Source organism: Pristis pectinata, chromosome 8, assembly GCF_009764475.1.
Source record: "Pristis pectinata isolate sPriPec2 chromosome 8, sPriPec2.1.pri, whole genome shotgun sequence".
Taxonomy (NCBI): domain Eukaryota; kingdom Metazoa; phylum Chordata; class Chondrichthyes; order Rhinopristiformes; family Pristidae; genus Pristis; species Pristis pectinata.
Window position 1 is genome coordinate 1837390 of NC_067412.1, and position 25599 is coordinate 1862988.

Genomic DNA, 25599 nt, shown 5'->3' on the forward strand with positions numbered 1-25599 from the left:
AGTGCAAATGTTCCATTTAATGTAAACTGTTAAGGTCACTTGTTCAATAAACAGAACAGATTCTTCCTGTCTCTATCACACAGAAGGAGTATTTTCCTTAGCTGTGCGGTGAAAGTTGTCTGCAGGGAAGTGGCTATTTTTGGGTTCAAAAATGCAGGGATCTAATATGGAGAAACCTCTTTCATGCCTTCAGAGTAACTTTTTTAAAAAAAAAGCCAAGACCGGTGATTTGAACAGCAGCATTCTTGATATGCTGCACACTGCTCCTGGGCATTGGACTCTTCCTAAAACCATTGCAGCCTGTGCTTCTGCTTGACTGAGCTATTTACCCATTAGTTTGAGTAATGATACTGTTCTGGTCCATTAAGATTCACAAGAGTGTGCTGCTCAAGTCTGACCTCTTTGCAACATTATCTTTTATGATTAAAAAGCTAGCAGACTGTTGACTGAGCTTCAGTGAGCATTTCCTCAGATTTCAGACTTGGAAACTTTGAAATATTTCAACATGAAGTTAGGATGTGTCAGGCTTTTACCTGTGGTATCTTCACTGCACATTACTTATCTATTGATGCTAAATACCTGTTTTCCCTGGAACTTAAATTTCCCAAAAAGGATGTTGTGAACAGATGGGCTCTGTTCAGAAGCTGTGCCATGACTTGGGCTCTGAATTTTTTTATCTTTACCCTTTCTACCTAATACACACACACACTCTGATATGTCTTCATTTTTTTTTACCTAATACACCCATGCACAATTCTGATTCTTCATTGACAGGGCTCTTTTCTATTCTGGATCCATATTCAATAAGTATTCTGCTCTCTGTAGGCCTCCAGTGAGCTTAGTTATCTAAATGGATTAATGATGGGATGTAGTAACCAGAACCACTAAAACCATAAAAACATAAAGGACAAGAAAAGATGAATATATTAAAACTCTACGCTTTTTTGTATCAGACCTACTTCAGTGTAATATTCTGCTCTTCTCAATTTGTTTCTAACCTACCCTATAACATTTTGTCAAACACTTATCATGTCATTGATTTTTAAACAGAAATGTTCTAAGTAGCTTTTTATTTTCCACAAATTTAAATTGGTTCCTGGTCTTGCTGCCCTAAGTTAGGGATACTTCTGCAGTTTACAACTTGGAAAAGCAGAAGTTTTAAGCTAAGTAACCTGAAATAGTATGTGGTATTAGTCACAATGGCAATTAACTTATTTTTTTTTAATGTTTAAGCCTGTTTGACAGTGTAAGATCCAGTATTTCAGCCTGAGTAGAGGTCAGCATATTTCATTTTGAGTGTGTCAACAAAATTAACACTTCACAGTAAAAACATTTCTTATTGTTGACTTACAACCATTTCTTTGATATTTAAGGGGTAGGGGCAACCCTAGTAACACCAGTATTCATTGGACATCCCCATTATCCCTGACAACTATGTTGTTGGTTAGGATATTTCAGTGGGCAATTAATGCGCCACATTGCTGGAGTTGTGTATGGTCAAACCAGATAAACGGCAGATTTCTTTCTCTGGGGACAATAATGAAATGTTGATGGTCAGATCAATCAGCTTGCCCTCAGCTGCTGGGGCTGAGCTGATGGGTAGCCAGACAGGTATATAAAACATGGCACCTGCCAACTGTGCCCCTAACTGAGGAAATGTTTTAGTTCACAGGTCAGGAAGCATTCACTGGAGGCAGGAACAGTGTTGACATTTCAGGTCAATGTCGCTTCATCAGAGTTAGAGACTTGAGAAATGATTGCGTTTTCATTTGGAGGGAATTTGGGTGGTGGAGATAACCAAAGAAATGTCTGTGAGAGGTGGGGACCAAGGTTGTCCGGGTCATGCCGTGCTTTTGGAGCTGCCTAGTTAATAGATGAATGAGGACTATTGGAGAATTTTTTCTATAAATGAAAGATCGTGCTGGAATTGTGAGAGACAGAACACAATGGTAGCTGGTGATCTGATACATAAGAGAATGCCCAGCAGACTAGGTCCATCCAGGCAGTTCTGACACAAACTGAAGAGGCTGGACATCTGAAATTTTAAAATTCAATATGGAGTTTGGAGGGCTGCAATGGGTGGAAATTGGTGCTGTTCCATGATCTTATTTTGGCTTCATTGCAACAGCATAGGAGACCAAAGACAGGGTCAGGGGGAATTAAAAGTGATAGGTGACTGGGACCTCACGGTTGCCTTTGTGGACTGAATAGTGTTCTCCAAAGCAGTCACCCAACCTGCATTTGGCTACTCTGAAGGGAGCTCTCAGCTGCGCTGAACTGCCACATACAATACACTAGACTGGAAGAAGTGTGAGTGAGTTGCTGCATCACCTGTAGGAACCATGGTTGGTGGGAAGGGATCAGTTAAAGGGCATCTCTTGTTGCGTGGGAGAGTACAATAAGAAGGGAATGATTGGTGGACCTGGGTGAGCGAACCAGGGAGTTTTGAAGGGAATACTCCCTTGGGAAAATTGAAAGGGGAGTGTAGGAAAGATGTGTCTGATGGAGGAATCTTGTTGGAGGTGGCCAAAACTATGGAGGATGATCCATTGAATGTAGAGGCTGGTGGGGACCTTAAGGAGCCCTTACCCATTTTCTGGCTGGAAAGAGAAGGGGAATAGGGGAGATGCATTTGAAGTCCTGTCAATTATGATAGAAGTTGTTTCCCAGCCACCAAATCCTTGCAGTGGGAATCTCTGGACTTGTACTGGATATGGTTATGACCCTGTCCCCTGAGATGGAGAAAGAGATCAGTTTTGGCAAATCTTGGACCTTCATCAAATTGTTCCAGTTTACAAAGTAGTTGTAACACTGTTATAGAACCACTTCTACTTGAAGTGACACCAAAATATAAAAAGCAAAGTTTGTAAGACCACAAGCGCATGCAATTCCTGACAAAGATAGATGCAACAACTAGTTTCTGCAAAACACCACAGCATGACATCTCTGCAAATTGTTCTCATTGATGTGAAACTGAAAATTGTGTTTCCAAGGGTGTTGGAGAAAGTGAAGTCCAGAGCGGGTGATTTGCATGTTGTGCCTTGTTGTTGTAGCCAGTGGATTTAAAAGTTGTTCTGCTTTGTAATTTGGTGTGCAAGTGTTATGAGTAAGAGATGACTTGCCAGCACTTCTTCCTCTTGCAGCTACATTCCACTAATCTGAAGATTGTTGCTTTGTGTGTAACTCTCTGCAAGTGACATCTGCTTGTCAGACCTCTCTGGGGAAACTTGCAGGGGGGTGCACTGAATCAGACAGTGCATTAACCCTCAGTGTTCGGAATAAGTGTTTGATTTCTTTTCAAACATTTGTGAAACCATATTGTTCCAGAATTTATTTTTGTGGTACACAGCTGCCCTCTTGTAGAAGTAGTTGAGACTGCACTGACAAAAGGAGTTACAGCTCTGGGTAGCACAGATGGTAAAACCACTGCCTCAGTGCCAGAGACCTGGGTTCAGTCTTGACCTCTGGCACTGTCTGAGTGGAGTTTGCTCATTCTCCCTGTGATCGTGTAGGTTTCCTCCGGGTGCTCTGGCTTCCTCCCACATCCCAAAGATGTGTTAGTTAATTGGCTGCTGTAAATTGCCCCTCGTTAATTGGTGAATGGTAGGAGTTGACAGTGTGGGGAGAATTTTAAAAAATGGATTAAAGTAGGATCAGAATGAACGGGTGGTTGATGATGGGCTGAGGGGTTTGTTTCTGTGCTGTGTGTCTGACTCTTGTCAAATGGTCACCTCATAGAAAGGATGTGGAAGCTTTAGAGAGGGTGCAGAGGAGATTTACCAGGATGTTGCCTGGATTGGAGAGCTTGTCTTATGAGGATAGGCTGAGTGAGCTAGGGCTTTTCTCTTTGGAGAGAAGGAGGATGAGAGGTGACCTGGTAGAGGTGTACAAGATGATAAGAGGCATAGATTGAGTGGACAGTCCGAGACTTTTACTCAGGGTGACAATGGCTAACACGAGGGGGCATAATTTTAAGGTGATTGGAGGAAGGTATAAGGGGGATGTCAGGGGTAAGTTTTTTACACAGAGAGCGGTGGGTGCGTGGAACGCACTGCCGGCAGACGTTGTGGGGGCAGATACATTAGGGACATTTAAGAGACTCTTAGATAGACACATGAATGATAGAGAAATAGGGGGCTATGTGGGAGGGAAGGGTTAGATAGATCTTAGAGCAGGATAAAATGTCGGCACAACGTTGTGGGCCGAAGGGCCTGTACTGTGCTGTAGTGTTCTATGTTCTAAATGAGCTTGAAGTCACACCAAGCTCAAACCTTCAACATCAGCTGAGTACTTATTGATCAGATTATCAGTAACAAAAGATTCTTCATGTATAAACCATTAGTCATAGAGTCACACAGCATGGAAGTGGGCCCTTCAGCCCAGCTGGTCCATGCCAACCAAGATTCCCACCAAAGGTAGCCCCATTTGTACCCGTTTGGCTCATATCCCTTTAAACCTTTCCTATCCATGCACCTGTCCGAGTACCTTTTAAATGTTGTTAATATACCTGACTCAAACACTTCCTCTGGAGCTCATTCCAGATACTGACCACCCTCTGGGTGAAAAAGTTGCCCCTCAGGTTCCTATTAAATCTCTTGCCTTAAACCTATGCCATCTAATTCTTGATTCCCCAACCCTAGGGAAAAAGACTGTGTGCATTGTCTATCTGTGCTCCTCATGTTTTTATACACCTCTATAAGATCACCTCTCATTCTCCTACACTCCAATGAAAAAAGTCCCAACATGCTCAAGCTCTCTCCATAACTTGGTCCTGGCAACATCCTTGTGAATCTCCTCTGCACTCTTTCCAGCTTAATGGCATCTTTCCTATAGCAGGGTGACCAAAACTGAACACGATATTCTAAATGCGGCCTAACCAATGTAACCAATTACAATTGGTTTAGAGGGAAAATTACTTATGGTGCTGTCATTATAGAAAATTGGCTCTGGAAGTTGTCTATTGTGCCTCTCTGTAGTCTAACCCTGATCTCCAAGTTATTTTTTTCCTGGCATCTTCATTTACTGTCCTGTAAACTGGAGAAATTTTCAGTCACTGTTCACTGCTGGACTTTACATTCCCTGTTCCTCAACAATGGAATTAATGCAAACCAGCTCATGATATCCTTTGCTCCCTTCTGCCTTGAACCATTTAGCTGTTCCTGTTTTCTCTGGCACAGAGGAGGCTGAAGAGACACTCATCTGAGGTGCTAAGAACTGAGGAGGATCTTTTCCCCTTAATAAAAGGGTCAAAAGCCACAGGGCTCAGATGGATTAGAGGAGAGAGCTCTTTTGAGTTTCTAACTGCTTGATTGAAGAGAGCTGGAGGAGACAAGCCTCTTCCAGATGAATATCAGCCAAAGTTGAGACCTTCCCTTTGGCCCTAACAGTGCCTTCCTCCTTTATTCATCAAGCTATTTGGCATGATTCAGAATTTGTGGGGTTTTGATTCCTGCTTGGTTCTGAGCTTCACTTCCTTCCCTTGTTCCACTTCAGTGTCTACACTTCAGTCCTGCTCATTATGCTGCCAAACTGTTCAGCCACACAGCCGTAGAATTGTAGAAAACGTGCCACATGGATGAAGGCACCCAGCCTGTCAAAGAAGAATTTCCTATCCCACCCATTCCCAGCACTGAGCAGGTCAAGCTTTTCAAGTATACACATCTAAGTTCTAGATGAGCTGAGATATCTGCCTCATGCCCTTTCAGGCTGTCGAGTTACAGACCTCAGCACCCTCTGGTTGAAACTGCCCTTCCATCAATTGCTTTACCAAAATCTATGCCCCTGTTGAATCTTCTGCTGAGGGAAATAGATCCTTGGACCCTCTAATTCTATATACCACAGTTGTTTCTCCTCTGCCTCTTCTGTTCCAAAGAAAAACAATCCTATCTTCTGAAGGCTAGTATTTTCCAGTTTGGAGAGCATTCTCTTTACTCTCTACATCTCCTCCCATACAATTGCATCTTTCCTATATTTTGGTGACTAGCCCTTGAGCTGTGATCTAGTTGGGATTGGCTGCCTCCATTGTCCTTTCCTTTCCTTGTATGGCTCCTGCCTTGTGTCTGCTGAATAGAATTCCTTGTTCTCTTTTTCTGTGGAATAGCTTTAGTCTGCGAGCTAGAATTGCTCCTATGCTTCCCTTGGTTTTCTGTATCCACAGTGTAGGACATACAGATTCTAATACTGCTGCTTATGGTAATCTCACTGAGTCATAGAGTCATATAGCATAGAAACATTCATCCTACCTCATCCACGCCGACCAGTGGGAGCCCATCCATAATTAATCCCACCTTCTATCTCTTGGCCCTGTAGCTCTCTACGCCTCAGCAATTTAAGTGCTTGTCTACGCACCTCAAATGCTGTCAGTGAGTCTGCTTCCACTATTCTCTCACGGCTCTGTGAGAAAAAGATCCCCCTCAGTTCCCCTCTATATCTCTAACCCTTTACCCTAAATACATGTCCCCTAGTTTTATCTACCTGGGGAATAGTTTCCTGTGGTCTACCTTATTTATGCCCCTTATAATTTTATATACCTCAATCATGTCCCTTCTTAACCACCTCTGCTCCGGGGAAAACCGTCCCCAGCATCTCCTGGCTCTCCTCATAACTGAAACGCTCCGTCCCAGGCAACATCCTGGTGAATCTCTTCTGCACCTTCTCCAGCACAATCATATCTTTACCATAGTGTGGTGACCAGAACTGCACGCAGTACTCCAGCTGAGGTCTGACCAATGTTTTATAAAGTTGGAGCATAACCTCCCTATTCTTGCATTCATTGCTCTGTCTATGCCTTCTAAACCATGTTATCTACATGTCCTGCCACATTCAAAGATTTTTTGGACTTGAAAACAAGGTCCCTCTATTCCTCAGTTCTCCCTAGGACCCTACCATTCATGGTGTATGCCCCATCTTCATTAGTACTCCCAAAGTGCATCTCCTCCCATTTATCTGGCTTAAACTCCATCCCATTTCACCAACACATCGATATCACCCTGTAGCCTGAGACTACCTTCCACACTGTCAACAACTCCGCCGATATTCGTGTCTGCAAACTTGTTGATCACGCCTCCCTTGCCCACGCCCACATCATCTCCGTACATTACCAACAGCTAGGGTCCCAGCACTGATCCCTGTGGGACCTCACTTGTGGCAGGCATCCAATCACAAAACAACCCTCTACCATCACCCTCTGTCTCCTGTCGCCAAGCCAATTTTGGATCCAATTTACCAACTTGCCCCAGATCCCATGGTCCCAAACCTTTTGGACCAGTCTCCCACGTGAGACCTTGTCGAAGGCCTTATTGAAGTCCATCTAAATCACATCTACTGCGTTGCCCTCATCAATATACTTTGTTACCTCTTCAAAAAAAATTCAGCCAGGTTGGTCAATTAAGTCCTGCCCTTAGCACAATCAATACTGGTTATCTCCGATCAGTCCCTGCCTTTCAAAGTGATCATTAATCCTGTCCCTTGGAATTTTTTCTATTGACTGCCCTACGGGGCTGTAATTACCAGGCTTTTCCCTGCTGCCCTTCTGGAAAAGGGGGACCACGTTTGTCATTGTGCAGGCATCTGGTAAAAATTTAAAACCTCAGCCAGAGCCTCAGCAGTCCCTTCCCTCACCTCCCATAGCAACCTGAGATGAATCTCATCTGGCCCTGGGAATTTATCCACCGTGAAGCCTGCTTAGGCATCAAGTACCTCCTACTTCTGGAGACTTGCACTAGAATTTCACCTTCCCCTTGGCTAAATTCTCCATCAACAAAGCTCATTTCCTTTGTGAATTCCGATGGAAAGTATTCTTTTAGGACCTCATCTTGATCTCTTTTTTGATCCAACTACAATGGACTAACAGTTCCTCCAATCATATTCTGGCAAAAAATGGCTGGCATGATGCTTGCCCAGCTTTGATCTACTCCACACAGGAGGAGGTTGTTCAGTCTATTGACTCCCAGCAGAACCATTCCCTCTCCTTACTTCCCTGTAGCACTGCACATACTCTCTCTCCCTCCCTTTGATTGTTTTGCCACCTACACCAAAGGGAAATTTATTGTAGCCAGTTAACCTAGTAACTCATCTTTGGAATGTGGGAGGAAACTGGAGTACCACCAGGGAGAACTTGTGCAAACTCTGCACAGGCTCAGGATCAAACCCAAGTCCCTGGACAGCTGAAACGGCAGCGCAAGCTGCTGCACCACCATGCTGACCTGTGATTAGGACCGTTATGCTGGCCATTTTACTCATTACTTCCTCAACTGCATCCTACTGAGTCTCATAAGATCCTAGATCTTGCCAGCTCACCCTGCAGGTATCTCAGGGTCCAGTCTGTGTACACAGGACCCAATGTTCTGTGAGTAGTTGGAGTGCAAGCAGACCACAATGGCCAGAAACAATGCATGGCCCCAGGCCCTAGAATCTCATATCTCATGATCTGATCCTTCATTCTGTCCTCTCAATGAACCTAGGGACAACCTGGAATTCAGAAGAATGAGAGGGGATCTTATAGAAACACATAAAATTACAAAAGGGATAGATAAGGTAAAGGCAGGAAAGTTGTTTCCATTGGTAGGTGAGACTAGAACTAGGGGACATGGCCTCAAGACTCGGGGGAGTAGATTTAGGACGGAGATGAGGAGGAACTGCTTTTCCCAGAGAGTAGTGAATCTGTGGAATTCTCTGCCCAGGGAAGCAGTAGAGGCTGCCTCATTAAATATATTTAAGACACAGATGAATTTTTGCATAGTAGGGGAATTAAGGATTATGGGGAAAAGGCAGGTAAGTGGAGCTGAGTCCATGGTCAGATCACCCATGATCTTATTAAATGACGGAGCAGGCTCGACAGGCCATTTGGCTGACTCCTGCTATTTCTCATGTTCTTAAGCTTTTCTGTGATCAGCAATGAGTAAAGCCCCAAAGTAAAGAGGAGTGGAAGGTCCTTGGCTGAGGGTGAGGTTTTAGCATTCCTATAAGGATGGAACCAATTACTGGATTCTACATAGTATAACTGGAGCAGGTTGTTGTTACAAGACAAACAAGCAGAACTAGTGAAAGCCAAACCTGATCTGTAATGATGGGCAGCAGCCAGGTGTCCTGCCCTAATTTATTGAGTGCCAAAGTTTATTGCCTTGTGATTGTCACCATCCACTGCTCTTTCTCACAGGTACAAAGGTGCGTTAGTTATGTTGTTGACAGAGGTTTTGCATCGTGTACAGTTCCGCTACAATCAAGCCCAGCTGGAAGAACTTGATGATGAGACGCTGGATGATGATGTAAGTGCGCTGAAGAAGGGATTGATCCGGAACCTGGATGGGTTGTTCAACAAGTTGTTCTTGTAAAAGAAGCAAGACCCGAACTAGCAAGTTTGCCAAAGAAAAGCAGAATTTATTTTTTAGTATCAACCTACATCTTTAATCTCTGCAGTGCAAACTTGACGGTGGGATAGTGTGAAGAAAGAACCAGCTTCCCATCTACCCACTCTGTCAAGAAGTGCCCGATGGGCGGATGAGCAAACATTGAGATTGGGTGCTTTTTTTTGTATGCTTACATAACTAGCATCTTGTTTGAGCTAATTTTGATACACAGAAGGTCCCCCTTCCTTCCGTCCTTCCTTTGTACCCAGCCCAAATCCACACTCAGGCATTGGAGTCTTCAATAGGACTGCTGGCATTCTGGTGTGAGAGTGCAGCTTCTTCTGGACACCAAAGAGCCAACTGGAAATGGGCAACACTGGATTTATCTGCTAGAGCAGATTCAAGGAACAGTATTGCATACAGTTGCTCCAGTGTTTGTTGGTCCTTTTGTTGATAACTGGATTTAGCAACCCTTGAGCAACCACTACTGGTGGCCAAGCAGTCATGTTGGGACTTGCTGGATTAGCAACAGTCAAAACTAAAAGGAGTGGCAGCAGGTTAACATTCCATGATGTTTGTGATGCCTTTGAAGGTAATAAAGTTGAACCCTTGAGGGTAGTAATGTGGATCAGACATTGCAGGGCTTGTGATTCAGCTCCTGATACTCCAAAGCAAGTCCAACACATGCTGTCTGTGAGGTTACTTTGGCCTGCAAAGAGTTTTGCTTCAATTCTGAAGGCATTCGACTGTGTGTTATGAAAGATTTCATGATAATTTAATTGCAACACACCTGCCCTTGTCATTCATAATTCTTCCCAGTAATTCTCTAGCTGGTTAAGGAACAACAGGAGATGTTTGGTTGAATTATACAGCGCATTTTGTGTTCCTAGGGTGTCTGAGAGTGTTTGACAGTTAAGGAAGTATATTTTTAATGCAGTCACTGTTGCAGGAAATGAGGGAGCTAATTTGTAAACTCGAAGCTCCTACAAACCCATTGAGGCCTGCCCTGTGAGCCTGAGGATGTCTCAGCATCTTTACTTTCTCTCTGCAGCAACAGACGGAGTGGCAGCGGTATTTGCGGCAGAGTTTAGAGGTGGTGGCCAAAGTGATGGAGCTTCTACCTTCCCATGCGTTTTCTACAATCGTAAGTAGCGTTTACCGAATATTACATTAACACAGGATCACAGTGATCCAATGTTACCCAAGTTTACAACCGGTACTCCCTGTGCTTGCCAGACTGAGTAACCCCCCTCCCCACGCCCTCCAGCCGGACCAATCCCACATAGTGAACAGGAGCAGGAATAGACCAATTGGTTCTTGGAGCCTGCTTTGCCACTCAGTAAAATCTTTGCCTTAACACCACTTCCCTGCTCTCTCCCATACCCCTTGACTCCCTTGTAGTTTAGAGTTCTGTCAATCACATCTTCAGTGTCTTGCATCCACACCTGTGTCAGGATGATAACACCAGAGAGTCACTGTCTGATGTGAAAAGTAATTCCTCCTTTACCTAGTCTAAGTGGACAAGTCCTTATTCTGAAATGGAACTGCTTTGGTTTAGACATCCGCAGCAGGATAAAGATCCTCTCAGCATCCCACTCAGAATCCTGTATGTTTAAAAACCTGCAGAAAGGAACTAAGAAGGTCATTAGGAAAGAAAAGAGGAATTATGGAAGAAAGTTGGCAGATAACATTCGAAAGGATACTAAGAGTTTTTTTAAATATATAAGGAGTAAAAGGGAGACACAGGTTGATATAGGACCAATCAATAACAGTGCGGGAGAGACTATAATGGATGATAAAGAGATGGCAAAGGAACTAAATGAGTATTTTGCATCGGCCTTCACTGTGGAGGACATTAGCAATATACCGGATAGTCAGGGATCTCAAGGAATGGTACTGAGTTCAGTTAAGATTACTAGAGAGAAGGTGCTAGGAAAGCTAAATGGACTAAAGGCTGATAAGTCTCCCGGATCGGATGAGGTGCATCCCTGGGTTCTGAAGGAGGTGGCTTTAGAGATTGCGGAGGCACTGGTGATAATTTTCCAGGAATCGATAGACTCCGGCATGGTTCCAGAAAACTGGAGGGTCGCAGATGTAGTTCCACTGTATAAGAAAGGTGGGAGGCAGCGTAAAGGAAATTACAGACCTATTAGTCTGACGTCAGTGGTGGGAAAGTTATTAGAATCGATCCTCAAGGATGAGGTTATGGAATACCTAGAGGTGCAAGGCAAGATAGGTCCAAGCCAACATGGTTTCGTGAAGGGAAGATCCTGCTTGACCAACCTTTTGGAGTTTTTTGAAGAAATCTCAGGTAGGGTGGATAAGGGAGAGGCGGTAGATGTTGTGTATTTAGACTTCCAAAAGGCCTTCGACAAGGTGCCGCACAAGAGACTGATTAATAAGATGAGAGGTTATGGGATTACAGGTAGGATAACAGAATGGGTGGAGCATTGGCTGGTTGGCAGGAAGCAAAGGGTGGGAATAAAAGGATCCTGTTCTGGTTGACTACCGGTTACTAGTGGTGTTCCGCAGGGGTCGGTATTGGGGCCGCTCCTTTTTACCCTGTACATTAATGATTGGGATGATGGAGTAAATGGTTTTGTGGCTAAGTTTGCGGAGGAGTAGAGAGTATTGAGGAGACAGGAAAGTTGCAGAGAGACCTAGATAGTTTAGGAGAATGGGCAAGGAAATGGCAGGTGAAATTCAATGTTGAGAAATGTGCCGTTGTACACTTTGGAAACAGAAATAAACGGGCAGATTATTATCTAGAAGGGGAGAAAATTCAAAGTACAGAAGTACAAAGGGACTTGGGGTACTCATGCAGGATACCCTAAAGGTTAACCACCAGGTCAGATCGGCAGTAAGGAAATCGATTGCTATGTTGGCATTCATTTCAAGAGGTATAGTGTATAACAGTAAGGAAGTGTTGATGAGGCTCTACGGGGCACCAGTGAGGCCTCATTTGGAATACTGTGTACAGTTTTGGGCCCCATATCTTAGGAAAGATGTGCTGATGTTGGAGAGGGTTCAGAAGAGATTTACGAGGATGATTCCCGGAATGAAAGGGCTTACATATGATGAGCGTTTGTCGGCTCTTGGACTGTACTCACTGGAGTACAGAAGAATGAGAGGGGACCTCATAGAAACATTTAAAATGTTGAAAGGACTGGACAGAGTAGATGTGGCCAAGCTGTTTCCCTTGGTGGGTGAGTCCAGGACCAGAGGGCACAATCTTAGAATTAGAGGGTACAGGTTTAAAACAGAGATGAGGAGGAATTTCTTTAGCCAGAGGGTGGTGAATTTATGGAATTCCTTGCCACGTACAGCAGTGGAGGCCAGATCATTGGAGGCGTTTAAGGAAGAGATAGATATCTAATTAGTCAAGGTTTCAAGGGATATGGGGATAAGGCCAGAATGTGGGGTTAGAATAGTTTTGTTTTGCTCATGGAGCAGACTCCCCCCCCCAACTCCCCATTTCTCTTTTCTTTTTCCCCTTTTCTTTGGAGCAGACTCCATGGGCTGAATGGCCTACTTCTGCTCCCTTATCTTGTGATCTAATAAAATCACCTCTCATACTTCAGTTCTCCAATGAGTATAGGCATAGTCTCCTCAATCTGTCTTCATACATAAATGTTTTCACCCCAGGAATCAACTGAGTGAGCCTTCTCTGCTCTACATCCAGTGTAAGTACATCCTTGCTTAATTATGGAGACCCAAACTGTCTGCAGTGCTCTAGGTGCAGTCTCACCAGTGCCCTGTAGAGTTAGATTAAAACTTCCCTGCTATTATAATCCATAACATTTTCAATAAAAGCTAGCATTCCATTAGCCTTCCTAAATATTTGCTGTACCTGCATGCCAGCGCTTGTATTTCGTGCACTAGGACTCCCTGATTCCTTTTTACTGCAACACTTTGTAGTCTCACTCCATTTAACTTATAGGTTGGTTTTTCATTCTTCCTTCTTTCCAAAGTGCAAAACCTCACATTTTCCCACATTATACTCCTCCCGCCGACTTCTTGCCCACTCACGCAATCTTTCTATATCCCTTTGCTCACAGTCCCAACTTCTGTCAAAACACAAGTTCCTAACCTGACTACTTTTGTATCATCAGCAAATTTGACTACTGTGCACTTCGTCCCCTCATCCAAGTTATTAATATATAGATAATAAGTGATTGAAGTCCCAGCTGTGATCACTATGGCATCCACTAGCTACTGATTACCTTTCTGAAAATGACCCATTTAGCCCAATTTTGTTTTCTGTTTTTTCCGTCACTCTCCTGCCCATGTCATTGTTGCCCCATTCCTATCAGCAGTCAAAGGGGATTCACCATCCGAGTTCCTGGGATGAGGAGATTGTCTTATCGAGGCTAAACAGGTTGGGTTTGTATTCTTTGGAGTTTAGAAGAATGAGGGGTGATGTTACTGAAACATACAAGATCCTGAGGGGCCACATCAGGGTGGGCGTTATGGAGGCTGGATCATTGGAAGTATCTAAAGTGGAGCTAGATAACTGAAACATCAGGGATCCCCATGGTCACCCGATCTTACCCGATCAGAGACCTCTCACTGCCCCAACCTTCTTTTGTCTTCTCTTCAGTTCTGATGAAGGGTCACAGACCTGGAACGTCAACAGTTTCTCTTCCCACAGATGCTGATTGACCTGTTGGGTATTTCTAGCATTTTCTGGTTTTTTGGATTTCCAGCATCTGTAGTTTTTTTTTGGTTGTCAGGGAATTGAGACCTATGGGACTTGAGCACAGAAGAGTTGTTGATTCCCAAGGTGGATCAGCCCTGATCTTATTGAAAGGTGGGGCAGATGGCCTATTCCTGTTTTGTGTGCTTACGTTCTCGTCCAATAAGTTTTTACGCAGTACCTTATTGAATGATTTCTGAAACTTCAGATATACTATATCTACTGGTTCCCCTTTATCCACCCTATTTGTTACATTTTCAAAGAACTCCAACAAAATCATCAAATACAGTTTTTCTTTCATAAAACCATATTGATTCTGCTTGATTATCTTATGATTTTTCTAAATGTCCTGCCGTTACCTCAATAACCGTTTCTAGCATTTTCCCAATGACACATGTTTGGCAAACTGTTTTCTGTCTCTCTCCTTGAATAGTAGTATTACATTTGAAGTTTTCCAATCCTCTGGGATCTGCCCAGAATGTGGGGAATGTATGTAGTTTACAACCAACACAGCCGCTGTCACTAGCCACTAACTGTACTCATTGTTAGTCAGGTGGGTTAACTTCACTCCAATTAAACAGATACCTAGAACTCCACCTAACCCCTTGCCACAACCATCACCTGTTCTGCAGCAAGCAGATATACTCGGTTCCTGTGAAAAAACAAACCTTCCTATATTTTTGATGGCTATTGGCAGGTTGTTATTTGAAGCAGTTGATCTTGCACTTTCTAAATTGGCTCTCAAATTAGTGTAATTGTGTTTAGTTGTGTACTGCAGTAATGCAAGCAACATATTGAACTGTCCAAGAAACAAGATACTGGAGGGCCAGCAAGGCTGGAGATGGATTAATCCTGTTCATGCAAACTAACCTTTGCAGAAGTACATTCAAGATACCAAATGAATCTTGTATTCAAACTATAGATTATTTGGTACAGGGAAATGGAATGCTTTCCACTTTAGGATGTGTTACTGGTATCAAATATTCCTAGGGCAGGTGTAGAGTCTAATTCCTCCAACAACAGAGTAAGTGAAGAGATGCTTAATGCATAGAGTTGACATTTTTCATCCTGTGGGTCAGGTCTAACTGGATAATCGGCCTTTGTCCATCAGGAAATTGAAACTGGTCTGGGTTTAGTTCAGCCTGGAGACACTGCTGACCACATCTGGCAGTTTTTCTGTTCCATCGTTGTCAGCTGGAATTGAGCTAACTTCCAAGAGTGGAAAAGCCCTAACTTAACCACTATGTCGTCCCTGCAATAACTTCAAAAACGGGCAGTACTTGCATTAAATTCTTCAATGATTGTTACTTTGAGTTGCTTTCATTTCTTGTTTTTCTCTCCCTAGTTTCCCATCTTGCAGGATAACCTTGAAGTTTACCTAGGTTTACAGCAATTTGTTGTAACCTCCGGACAAGGTAAGTGGTTGGTCTGCTCTTAACGTGCAATTCCATTGATGTCGGCTATTGTCAGAAACATTTGTCTTTACAAGTGTATGAAGGTATTTAACCTTTGTAGCTACTGAAACAATAAAACACATTAATGCTGCAAGCAGCTGACTTGTCAAAAATTGAAGTTAGATGTGCCATGATTTGAGCAAGTTTAAAAAGAGTTTAAATACCAGCACTCGCGGGGAAACATGTTCTAATTTGAAGTTGGTTCTAGATAGTTTTGCAGAGTAGCTGTGTTTATGCTGATTGGGAGGAATTGGTGCAAAGTGTATACAGCAATAACACTAGTCAGTCATAGAGTTGTACAGAACAGAAACAGGCCCTTTGGCCCAATTCATCTATGCTAATCCCATTTGCCCACATTATACCTGTGTCCCTCTATTCTTTCCTATCCAAGAACCTTTTAAATGTCATTGTATCTGTCTCTACCACTTCCTCTGGCAGCTCATTCCATATAACCACCATCCTCTTTGTGGAAAAACTTGCCCCTCAGATCACCTTTAAATTTCTCCCCTTTCACCCTAAACCTATGCCCTCTAGTCTTAGACTCCCCAGTCCTAGGAAAAAGACTCTGACTATCTGCTCTATCTGTGCCCCTCATAAACTTCAGTCAGGTCGCCCCTCAGCCTCCTACGTTCCAGTGAGAGTGACCCCAGCCTATCCAATCTCTATTACTACAGCCCTCCATTCCAGCCAACACCATAATGAATTTCTTCTGCACTCTCGTTACTGCTACCACTTCCTTCCTGTAGTGTGGCGACCAGAGCTGTACAATACTGCCTGTGCAGCCTAACCAATGTTTTGCACAGCTGCAGTATGACATCCCACCTCTGGTACTCAGTGCCTTGGCCTATGAAGGCAGGCACACCGAATGTCCTCTTCACTGCCCTATCCACCTGTGTTGCCATTTTAGGGAACTGTGAACTTGCACTCCAAGGTCCCTCTGTACATCAGTACGCCCAAGGTCCCTGCCATTTACTGCATATGCCTTGACCACTATCCTCTGCCTCCCATCACCAATTCTGGATCCAGTTTGCCAACATGTAGTTTAACGTGTAGCTAAGGAGATGGTGCAACAGGGAGAGCTTCAGATTTTTGGATCATTGAGCTCTCTTCCAGGGCAGGTGGGACCTGTACAAACAGGATAGTTTTCACCTGAAGTGGAAAGCACTGATATTCTTGCGGGAAGGTTTGCCAGTGCTGGTGGGGGTGGGGGGTGGGAACCAGAGTGGCTGTGGGTTGTAGATGTAAGGCCTACAAGTAAAGACAGAAATCGACAGGTTGGTGAGCATGGTGGGACTAATGTTCTGAGATGCGTCTATTTCAATGCAGGGAGTATTGTAGGTAAGGCAGATGAACTTCAAACATGGATCAGCATGTGGAATTATGATATTGTAGCCATCAGTGAGACTTAGTTGCAGGAGGGGCAGGACTGGCAGCTCAATGTTCTGGGGTTCTGATGTTTTAGACATGATGGAGAGGGAGGTATTAAAGGGGGAGGGGTGGCATTACTCATCAGGGAAAATGTCACGGCAGTGCTCAGAGAGGACGTACTGGAGGGCTCATCTACTGAGGCAATATGGGTGGAACTGAGGAATAAGGAAGGGATGACCATGTTAATATTATAGACCTCCCAATAGTCAGCATGATTTAGAGGAACAAATTCGAAGAGAAATAGCAAACAGTTGCAAGAAAAATAAGGTTGTGATAGTGAGTGATTTTAACTTTCCACATATTGACTGGGACTCCCATACTGTAAAGGGATTGGATGGGATAGAGTTTGTCAAATGTGTTCAGGAAAGTTTCCTTAATATGTAGAGGTCCCAACTAGAGAGAGCGCGATACTGGATCTCCTCTTAGGGAACGAAACAGGGCAGATAAAAGAAGTGTGTGTAGGGGAACACTTTGGATCTAGTGATCATAATTCCATTAGTTTCAAGATAATTACGGAGAAGGATAGGACTGGTCCTCAGGTTGAGATTCTAAATTGGAGGAAGGCCAATTTTGATGGCATCAGAAGGGATCTGGCAGCAGTGGATTGGGACAGGCTGATTTCTGACAAAGAGATGCTTGGTAGATGGGAGGCTTTCAAAAGTGAAATACTGAGAGTACAGAATCTGTATGTTCCTGTTAGAATAAAAGGCAGGGTTAGCAGGTTTAGGGACCCTTGGTTACTGAGGAATATTGAGGCCCGAGTAAAGAAGAAAGCAGGTGGATATCAGGTATAGGCAGTTGAGATCAAATGAGGCGCTTGAGGAATGCAAGAGAACACTTAATACAAGAGAGAAATTAGGAGGGCAAAAAGAGGACATGAGGTTGCTCTGGCAGACAGGGTGAAAGAGAATCCCAAGGGTTTTTATAGCTATATTAAGAGCAGAAGGATAGCAAGGGACAAAATTGGTCCTCTTGAAGATCGGTGTGGCCATCTGTGCATGGAGCCGAAAGTGATGGGGGAGATCTTAAATGAATTTTTTGTATCTGTATTTGCTCTGGAGACAGACATGGAGGCTATAAAACTGAGGCAAAAGAGTAGTGAGGTCATGGACTGTATCCAGATTATGGAAGAGGAGGTGCTGGCTGTCTTGAGGGAATTGGATAAATCCCCAGAGCCTGACAAGATGTCCCCTCAGACCTTGCGAGAGGCTAGTGCAGAAATTGCAGGGCCCCTGGCAGAGATATTTAAATGTCCTTAGCAACGGGGAGGTGCTGGAGGACTGGAGGATAGCAAATGTTGTTCAAGAAAAGCTCTAAGAATAAGCCAGGAAATTATAGGCTGGTGAGCCTGACGTCAGTCGTGGGTAAATTATTGGAAGGTATTCTAAGAGACAGGATATATAAGTATTTGGATAGACAGGGCCTGATTAGGGATAGTCAACATGGCTTTGTGTGTAGCAGGTCATGTCTAACCAATCTTATAGAGTTTTTCAAGGAGGTTACCAAGAAGGTCGATGAAGGAAAGGTGGTGGACGTTGTCTACGTGGACTTCAGCAAGGCCTTTGATAAAGTCCCACATGGGAGGCTAGTCCAGAAGGTTAAGTCACTTGGCATTCAGGATGAAGTAGTCAGTTGGATTCAGCATTGGCTTAGCGGGAGGAACTAAAGAGTAGTAGTAGATGGTTGTGTCTCTGACTGGAGGCCTGTGAATAGTGGTGTGCCGCAGGGATCGGTGCTGGGTCTGTTGTTGTTTATCATCTATATTAATGATTTGGATGATAATGTGGTAAACTGGATCAGCAAATTTGCGGATGACACCAAATTTGGGGGCATAGTGGACAGCGAGGGAGGCTATCAAAGCTTGCAGTGAGATCTTGACTAGCTAAGTAAATGGGCTGAGGAATTGTTGATGGAATTTAATGCAGACAAGTGTGAGGTGATGCACAGGGTAAGACTTGTACAGTGAATGGTAGGGCTCTGAGGTGTGTGGTAGAATCAAGGGACCTGGGAATACAGATCCATAGTTCCTTGAAAGTGGCGTCACAGGTAGATAGGGTCGTAAAGAGAGCTTTTGGCACTTTGGCCTTCATAAATCAGGCCATTGAATGCAGGAGTTGGGATGTTATGTTGAAGTTGTACAAGGCATTGGTGGGGCCGAGTTTAGAGTATTGTGTGCAGTTCTGGTCACCTACCTACAGGAAGAATATGAATAAGCTTGAAAGAGTGCAGAGAAAATTTACACGGATGTTGCCGGGACTTGACCTGAGTAATAGGGAAAAGTTGAATAGGTTAAAATTATGAGGAGTATTGATAAGCTGAATGCTGGCAGGCTTTCCCTCCAAGGTTGGGTGAGACTAGAACTAGAGGACATGGGTTTCGGGTGAAAGGTGAAATATATAAGGGGAATCTGAGGGGGAACTTTAAAGAGGGTGGTGCGAATGTGGGACGAGCTGCCAGCAAAAGTGGTAGATGTGGGTTCAATTGTAACATTTAAGAGAGGTTTGGATAGGTACGTGGATGGGAGGGATTTGGAGGGCTGTGGTCCGGGTGCAGGTAAATGGGACTTGGCAGAAGATAGGATCAGCATGGACTCGATGGCCCGAAGGGCCTGTTACTGTGCCGTAGCGCTCTATAACTCTTTGCCTCGTCACAGACACTCACGTATTACATCAATAGGAGGGAAAAACTGAATGGTGATGCCGGTTACATTGGTGAGAAGCTCCTTATAAGGAGCTGGTGACACAGGCATTGGTTCCAACTGTTACAGCCTGTTACTGGCTGTGTTAATGAGATTTTATCACAGTGCATCTGGCTGTAGTGATTGAGGCAGGGTGTGGTGCTGTAATGTGGCACTAGCTGTAGTGATGGTAAGGGTACTGGGTCTGCCTTTGCTTGGATTAATGAATAATGTACAATGGTACAGCATGTGCCTTGGCCATTCAACACAGATGCATTGTTCTTTAGTTCACAGACTGAACATTACAGCAGAGAATGACTGTCGCCGTTTGCATTGCTCATTACGTGATCTCAGTTCACTCCTTCAGACTAGTGGTCGCCTGGCTGAGTATTTTATCGGGGATGTGTTTGCCGCCAGGTTTAACGATGCGCTCAGAGTGGTGGAGAGGTAAAACCTTGTTCTTTTAACTTGTTTGCTGGCTGAGTGTATCAGATTGGCACTGGACCTCTGATTCCAGCTGGCTGGGTGGAGAGCTCTCTGCATTAATGTGAACCTGAACTCTTGGGTTATATTTCTATGACCTGCCATGAGAATTCAGCTGGCTTCTGATCGTTTGCTGGATTAATGGGATCCTTTGTGTGCCTGTGCTATCTGTTCTGTTTTAAATGCTGCTGAAAATCTGGGGGGGAGATAAACAATGTTCAGCAAATTCTCAGCTGGTCGGTCAGAATCTGTTCAGGCAGGAACAATTAATCGGACAGGTCATTAAAGGTTACAGACCTGAAACATTACCACTGTTTCTTTCTCCATAGATAGTGCCTGACTTGCTGAGTATTTCCAGCATTTTCAATACCATTGATTTATTTGCAATTGAGTTTTTGACTCTGTCACTGTAGTATGAAAGGCCATGGCTGTCAGATGACAGTGACAACACTACTGACCCCCATGGTCGGATGATAGCATTGCCCATCGGGTCGGAAGTGACACCACTGTCAATCAAAGGTTTGGCTCCACCCCACCCATCAGGAGCACACCTAAGGATTGGCTTTGTAACACACCTTTGTTCTTGACCCTGAATCATTGGCTTGTTTGAATTACCTGAGCGGCTCCACCCAGCTCTCCAGCCCTATAAAAGATGGTACACATGGGTAGCTTTTTCTCTTTGCTGATTGCTGCTGGGATCGAGACCACACCGAGGGACCACCGGTAAGAGGGTGTACTTCCACAGGGGTCTAGGAGCATCTTAAGTAGATTCCCAGTAGCGTAGAGCCATTGCTTGTCCAGTTTCAGGGGATTTAGGCAACGTATTGTTTATTCCTTGATTAATTGTACCAGTTTGTTTTTTGTGTGTGTGCGCACGCACTTCACCCCCATTGCGACTCCCCTCACGTTGCGCGATTACCCAAGTGCGAGTGTGCATCCATTCCTTTTCATTCTGTTCCAGTGTCTGTCTTTGTAAATAAATTCTCCTTTTTAAAATACAAGATTGTGTGTTCAGATACCTCTACTTTTGAGACCCGAAAGAACCTTTCTCATAACAGTCACTTTTTAAAAATCCTGTTTGGTAATAAGACCCACAGTAGCTACTTACATTTTAATACCTTTTGTTGATGCTAGTTTGAATTTCCTGTGTCCTGCCTCAGCAGACTGAACATTTAACCCGTGGGGCTATCAGTCACCTATACACAATTGACATACCTTGTGCAGCCTGGACCATAATCATGCTAAAACTGAATTGTGAAAGGATTTCAAAATGTCTTTCCCCATTGGCTTGGCTCTGATTTTACATCCTCTTGTGCTGGATTTCCTGACCTGCAAGAAAGGATCCAACTACACTGTCAATTCCTTTTAAATCCTAAAACCCTCAATGTACTATAGGGAATACAAGCCAAGTTCCTCATCAGGGATTTGGCTCAGGAATTGCACAAACACTTGCACATGAACCATCCCTTTCGAGCTATGTGTACATGTTTTTTTTTCTTATTGCAGTCCTGCTGATTTGCTTCTAATGTGTGTATGTCATTGCTGTTTCTCAGGCTAGTGGAAGTGACATTGTATGGGTCCCAGATCAAGCTGTATGACATGGAAACAGCAGTGCCATCTGTACTGAAGCCAGATTTGATCGATGTGTAAGTACACCATAGATCCTGTGGACTAATTCTGTTTTGTATGTTGATGTCAATAGGTGGACAAAATGGGCTGCTCTTCCACTGGTCATGTGCTGACATATTAACAGAATGGAACTAAATTTATCAAAAAATGTATTGCTTCTCTGCTTTGCCTTATACCTTGCAATGAATTTGCCTGATTGAACAGAGATGCAGGTACCAAAACCTCTAACCTGAAATCTCCAGAAAAACTGGTAACAATGACTGTCCATCCCAGTGACAAAGACTGCCTCTTCACCTGTTTGTGCTAACTCTGTGTACTACATATATTAAAAAAAATAGGGCTGGGCAAAAGTCAGAGTTACTCGGTCCTCTGAGATTTCCTCCTCATGGGGCTAGACTGGTTCAAGGTGAGCTCAGTCATTGTTTGCATTCAAAACAGAGATAGATTTCTGGATATTAGAAGAGTCAGGATGCATTGAGATAGGGCAGAAAAATGTTGACGCAGAAAGTGACAATGAATGGTGGAACAGGCTCAATGAACCAGTCTTATTTCCTATGTTAAAGGAAAAATATTGATTTTTACACAATGCCCTTCATGACCTTGGGATGTTCCAAGTGCTCTACAGCCAATTATTTGCTATAACGAGTGAAACCAGTAGCCAATTATACAGAAAGATCCTACAAAGAGCAATAAAAGTTTACAGCTTATCTGTTCCAGAAATGTTAGTTGAGGAATAAATACTTTGCCAACAGAGCAGGTGAACTTGCATCCAAGCTGTGCAGTGGCTCAAGCTGGTAGAGCTGTTGTCTCTCAGCTCCGGAGTCCCTAATTCAATCCTGACCTCTGGTGCTGTCTGTGTGGAGTTTGCACATTCTCCCTGTGACCACATGGGTTTCTGGTTTCCTCCCACCGCCAAAAGATGCTGTAAATCGGCCCTAGTGTGCAGATGAATTTGGAGGGGGTGCAATTGATGGGAATGTGGGAAGAATAAAATAGATTAAGGTAGGACAAGTGTGAAAATGGTTGGTTGGTTGATGGTCAGCAGGGGCCCAGTGGGCCAGAGAGTTTGTTTCCATGCTTTATCTTGCTATGACTTTGATTTAATGTTGAAATTGGCTCTCCTGGCAGCACAGTGCAAACTCTGTACTAATGGGATATCAGCCTGAAATTTCTACTTTGGTCTCTAGAATGGGACTTGAACTGACAACCTCTGACTTGAGGAAGTGTTGCCCACTAAACATTGTGTTTTGTTCCTGAGGCATCCCTGCATTGTGCTGACATGCCATGTATGATGGGAGGTCAGGATGGAATGAAGGAGTGATTTGGTTCTCTGAGCTGTCTTCACCCAGGGTCCATGTTGATTCTGAATAAAGTACAAGGCAGGCTGCAGTCTATCCCAGATTTCCTTTACAAAACTGTTCTAACCTTGTCTTCCAGCCACGCTCAGTCACTGGCTGCACTACAGGCTTACTCCCACTGGCTGGCACAGTTTTATAGTGAAGTTCAGCGGCAAAATCCTGAGCAATTTGTCTCTCTCATTTCCACTGCTATGGAGGCCACTGCTCCCCTCATCAGCTCGAAGGTATGTCGGCAACTTCCCTGAGAAGCTAACTGATGGTTCTGCCACAAGTGCTGGCTCTGTTCAGAAATGTTTATCTAACTGTAAGCAAGATGACATCAGCTCTCCTCCTAGTTTGCAGAGTGAGCATCGCTGGACTTTGTAGACTTCTGTCCATTATATGAGGCACTGGGGAATTGCATGCCCTTGCCTTTCTAATCTGATATTAGAGAGTCCTGGAGCCCCTGTAGAAGTCTGCAGTTGGTGGCTGCAATTTAACATCAGAGTTTTTTTTTAATCCAGTGATAGCACAGAGTTAATTTCTTCCTGTGGTCATGGCTGAAGTTAGTCTCCAGCTCATTGATTCACATATTGGATTGCAGGGCTGGTCAATATTTAATGTGTTTGTATGCTGGTGCACCAAAAGTCCAAGATGCCAAACTCTGTACACCAGTATCTTGCTTGGTGCTTGGGATGCATTCCCAGGAACAAAACCTTGATGGAATTGGCACTGAAGGGATCATTATGCACAGAGCCGCAGCTGATGTGATCCCTGCCCTCCCCGCTGCTGTGGTGGGAATCTGGTGCAAATCCAGCAATGAATTGCCTGTGGGTTGTTGTGGAGAGGCTACCTAGTGAGGGCTGGGATGAGAGGTGCATCTGCTCCGTAGTGAGAGGGGTGGACAGTTCTGGCAGACGTTGACGGGCAGACCAGATCTTACGGGCTCCCTCGTCACTGCCTGCTGGTGTGGTGGAAACTGCTGTCTCTCTCTCCTCCTGTCTTTGTTTGGCTGCACAGTTCTGTCTGTCCCTGAGATCTCGCCATGGTGGTCACTGGTCTGAGCTTGTGCAGCCAAACATGGGAGGAGATGGCAGCTTCCGTTACACTGTTGGGCAGTGGGATCTGGGCGACTTGCCAACACGTAGAACAGGCACTGCCGGTCCCCAGAATGGCCCACTTCTTGGTGCTGATTGGGTGTTCTGCTTGCCCCAGCCTGCCCAATCCTGGCAGGCAGCCTTTCCACACAACTGGAAGAGTGCTAGTGGAGGGGAGGGGTTCATATCACGTTCCCTTCTTGGCAGCAAATGGGAGGATGGGAGTTTGCATGGGACTCATTTTTTTAAAAAAACTTTAGGTGCTGTGCACTTGTGAGTGTTTGGACTGGAAGACCAAGATTTCTACCGTCAAACAGCACTAAGCAGGGTTAGAGTGTACTTGAAAACTTCTTGGTTCGAACCCAGAACAGAGGAACTCAGTGTTTCCTCTTCATTTGGGGCCTTTCCATTGCTGTCTTTTTGCCCCATGAGAATGCAGGCTCAGGTTCTCAGCCGTTTCTTTGTTCTCGGGGTGTGGACAGTACTGGTAATATCAACGTCTGTCTATCCCTGTGTCCCCTGAATGGAGAATGCAGTTAAGCGCGGTCTGCATTAAAGTCTGGAAGCATGTACAGGACAGCCTGAGTAAAGGTATCAGGTTACCTTCCCCAAAGGACTTTAGTAACTATCCAGCAGTTTCCAGCAATTGTTAACAAAATGAGATCTATTGCAATTTTTTTCATTAATTACTTGAAGTTAAATTTTCCCTGCTGCCATTGTGGAAGTTGAATTTGTGTCTCTGGAGCCACTATTCAGAACTCTGGCTGCTAATGCAGTAACTTAAACCACTGAGGTATCATACCCCAATGTAACTTCCCATTCCCACACCGACATGCCTGTCCGCAGCCTCCTCTACTGCCAAGTTGAGGCTAGAGGAACAGCACCTCATATTCTGCCTGGGCAGGCTCCAACCTGACAGCATCAATACTGATTCCTCTAACTTCTGGTAACCCCTCCCCTCTGCCCCTTTTTCCCCTCATTCCCCCTCCCCCCCCAAACCCTTCACCACATCTTTCCCCTCCCCCACCCCCTCCATCTGCCCCCACCCACACGTTCCTCCCTCCAGTTCCCCTCCTCACTTCTTCCCTCTATTCCATGGTCCACTGTCCTCTCCTATCAGATTCCATCTTCTTCAGCCCTTTGTCACTTCCACCAATCATCACCCATCTTCTTGCATCATTCCCACTCCACTGCTTCCTCGACCTGCTATCACCCCTCACCTGGATCCACCCCCCACCCACCACCTCCTGCTCCACCCCCACCACCCCACCCATCACCCACCACCCCACCCATCACCCACCACCTCTTGCTCCACCCCCCACCGCCAGGGCTTGACCTGAAACGTCAACTGTCCATCTCCCTCCACAGATGCTGCCTGGCCCACTGAGTTCCTCCAGCGTTTTGTGTGTTGCTCAGCTAAGGTTGCCTTGTTAAATGGTCTGGTGAGGGTG

The 25599-nt window shown here is 44.6% G+C and overlaps 1 protein-coding gene across 4 annotated transcripts in view; it reads left to right on the forward strand.

Annotated features, from left to right (window-relative positions):
- xpo6 (exportin 6) overlaps window positions 1–25599 on the forward strand; it is a 129235-nt gene that overhangs the window by 79484 nt on the left and 24152 nt on the right. For all 4 annotated transcript variants that reach the window (XM_052020742.1, XM_052020746.1, XM_052020743.1 and 1 more), the window contains 6 exons: window positions 9158–9266; window positions 10399–10491; window positions 15389–15458; window positions 19890–20049; window positions 21639–21731; window positions 23152–23296. In XM_052020742.1, the coding sequence (XP_051876702.1) occupies window positions 9158–9266; window positions 10399–10491; window positions 15389–15458; window positions 19890–20049; window positions 21639–21731; window positions 23152–23296 (670 nt within the window). The remainder of the gene's footprint in view (window positions 1–9157; window positions 9267–10398; window positions 10492–15388; window positions 15459–19889; window positions 20050–21638; window positions 21732–23151; window positions 23297–25599) is intronic.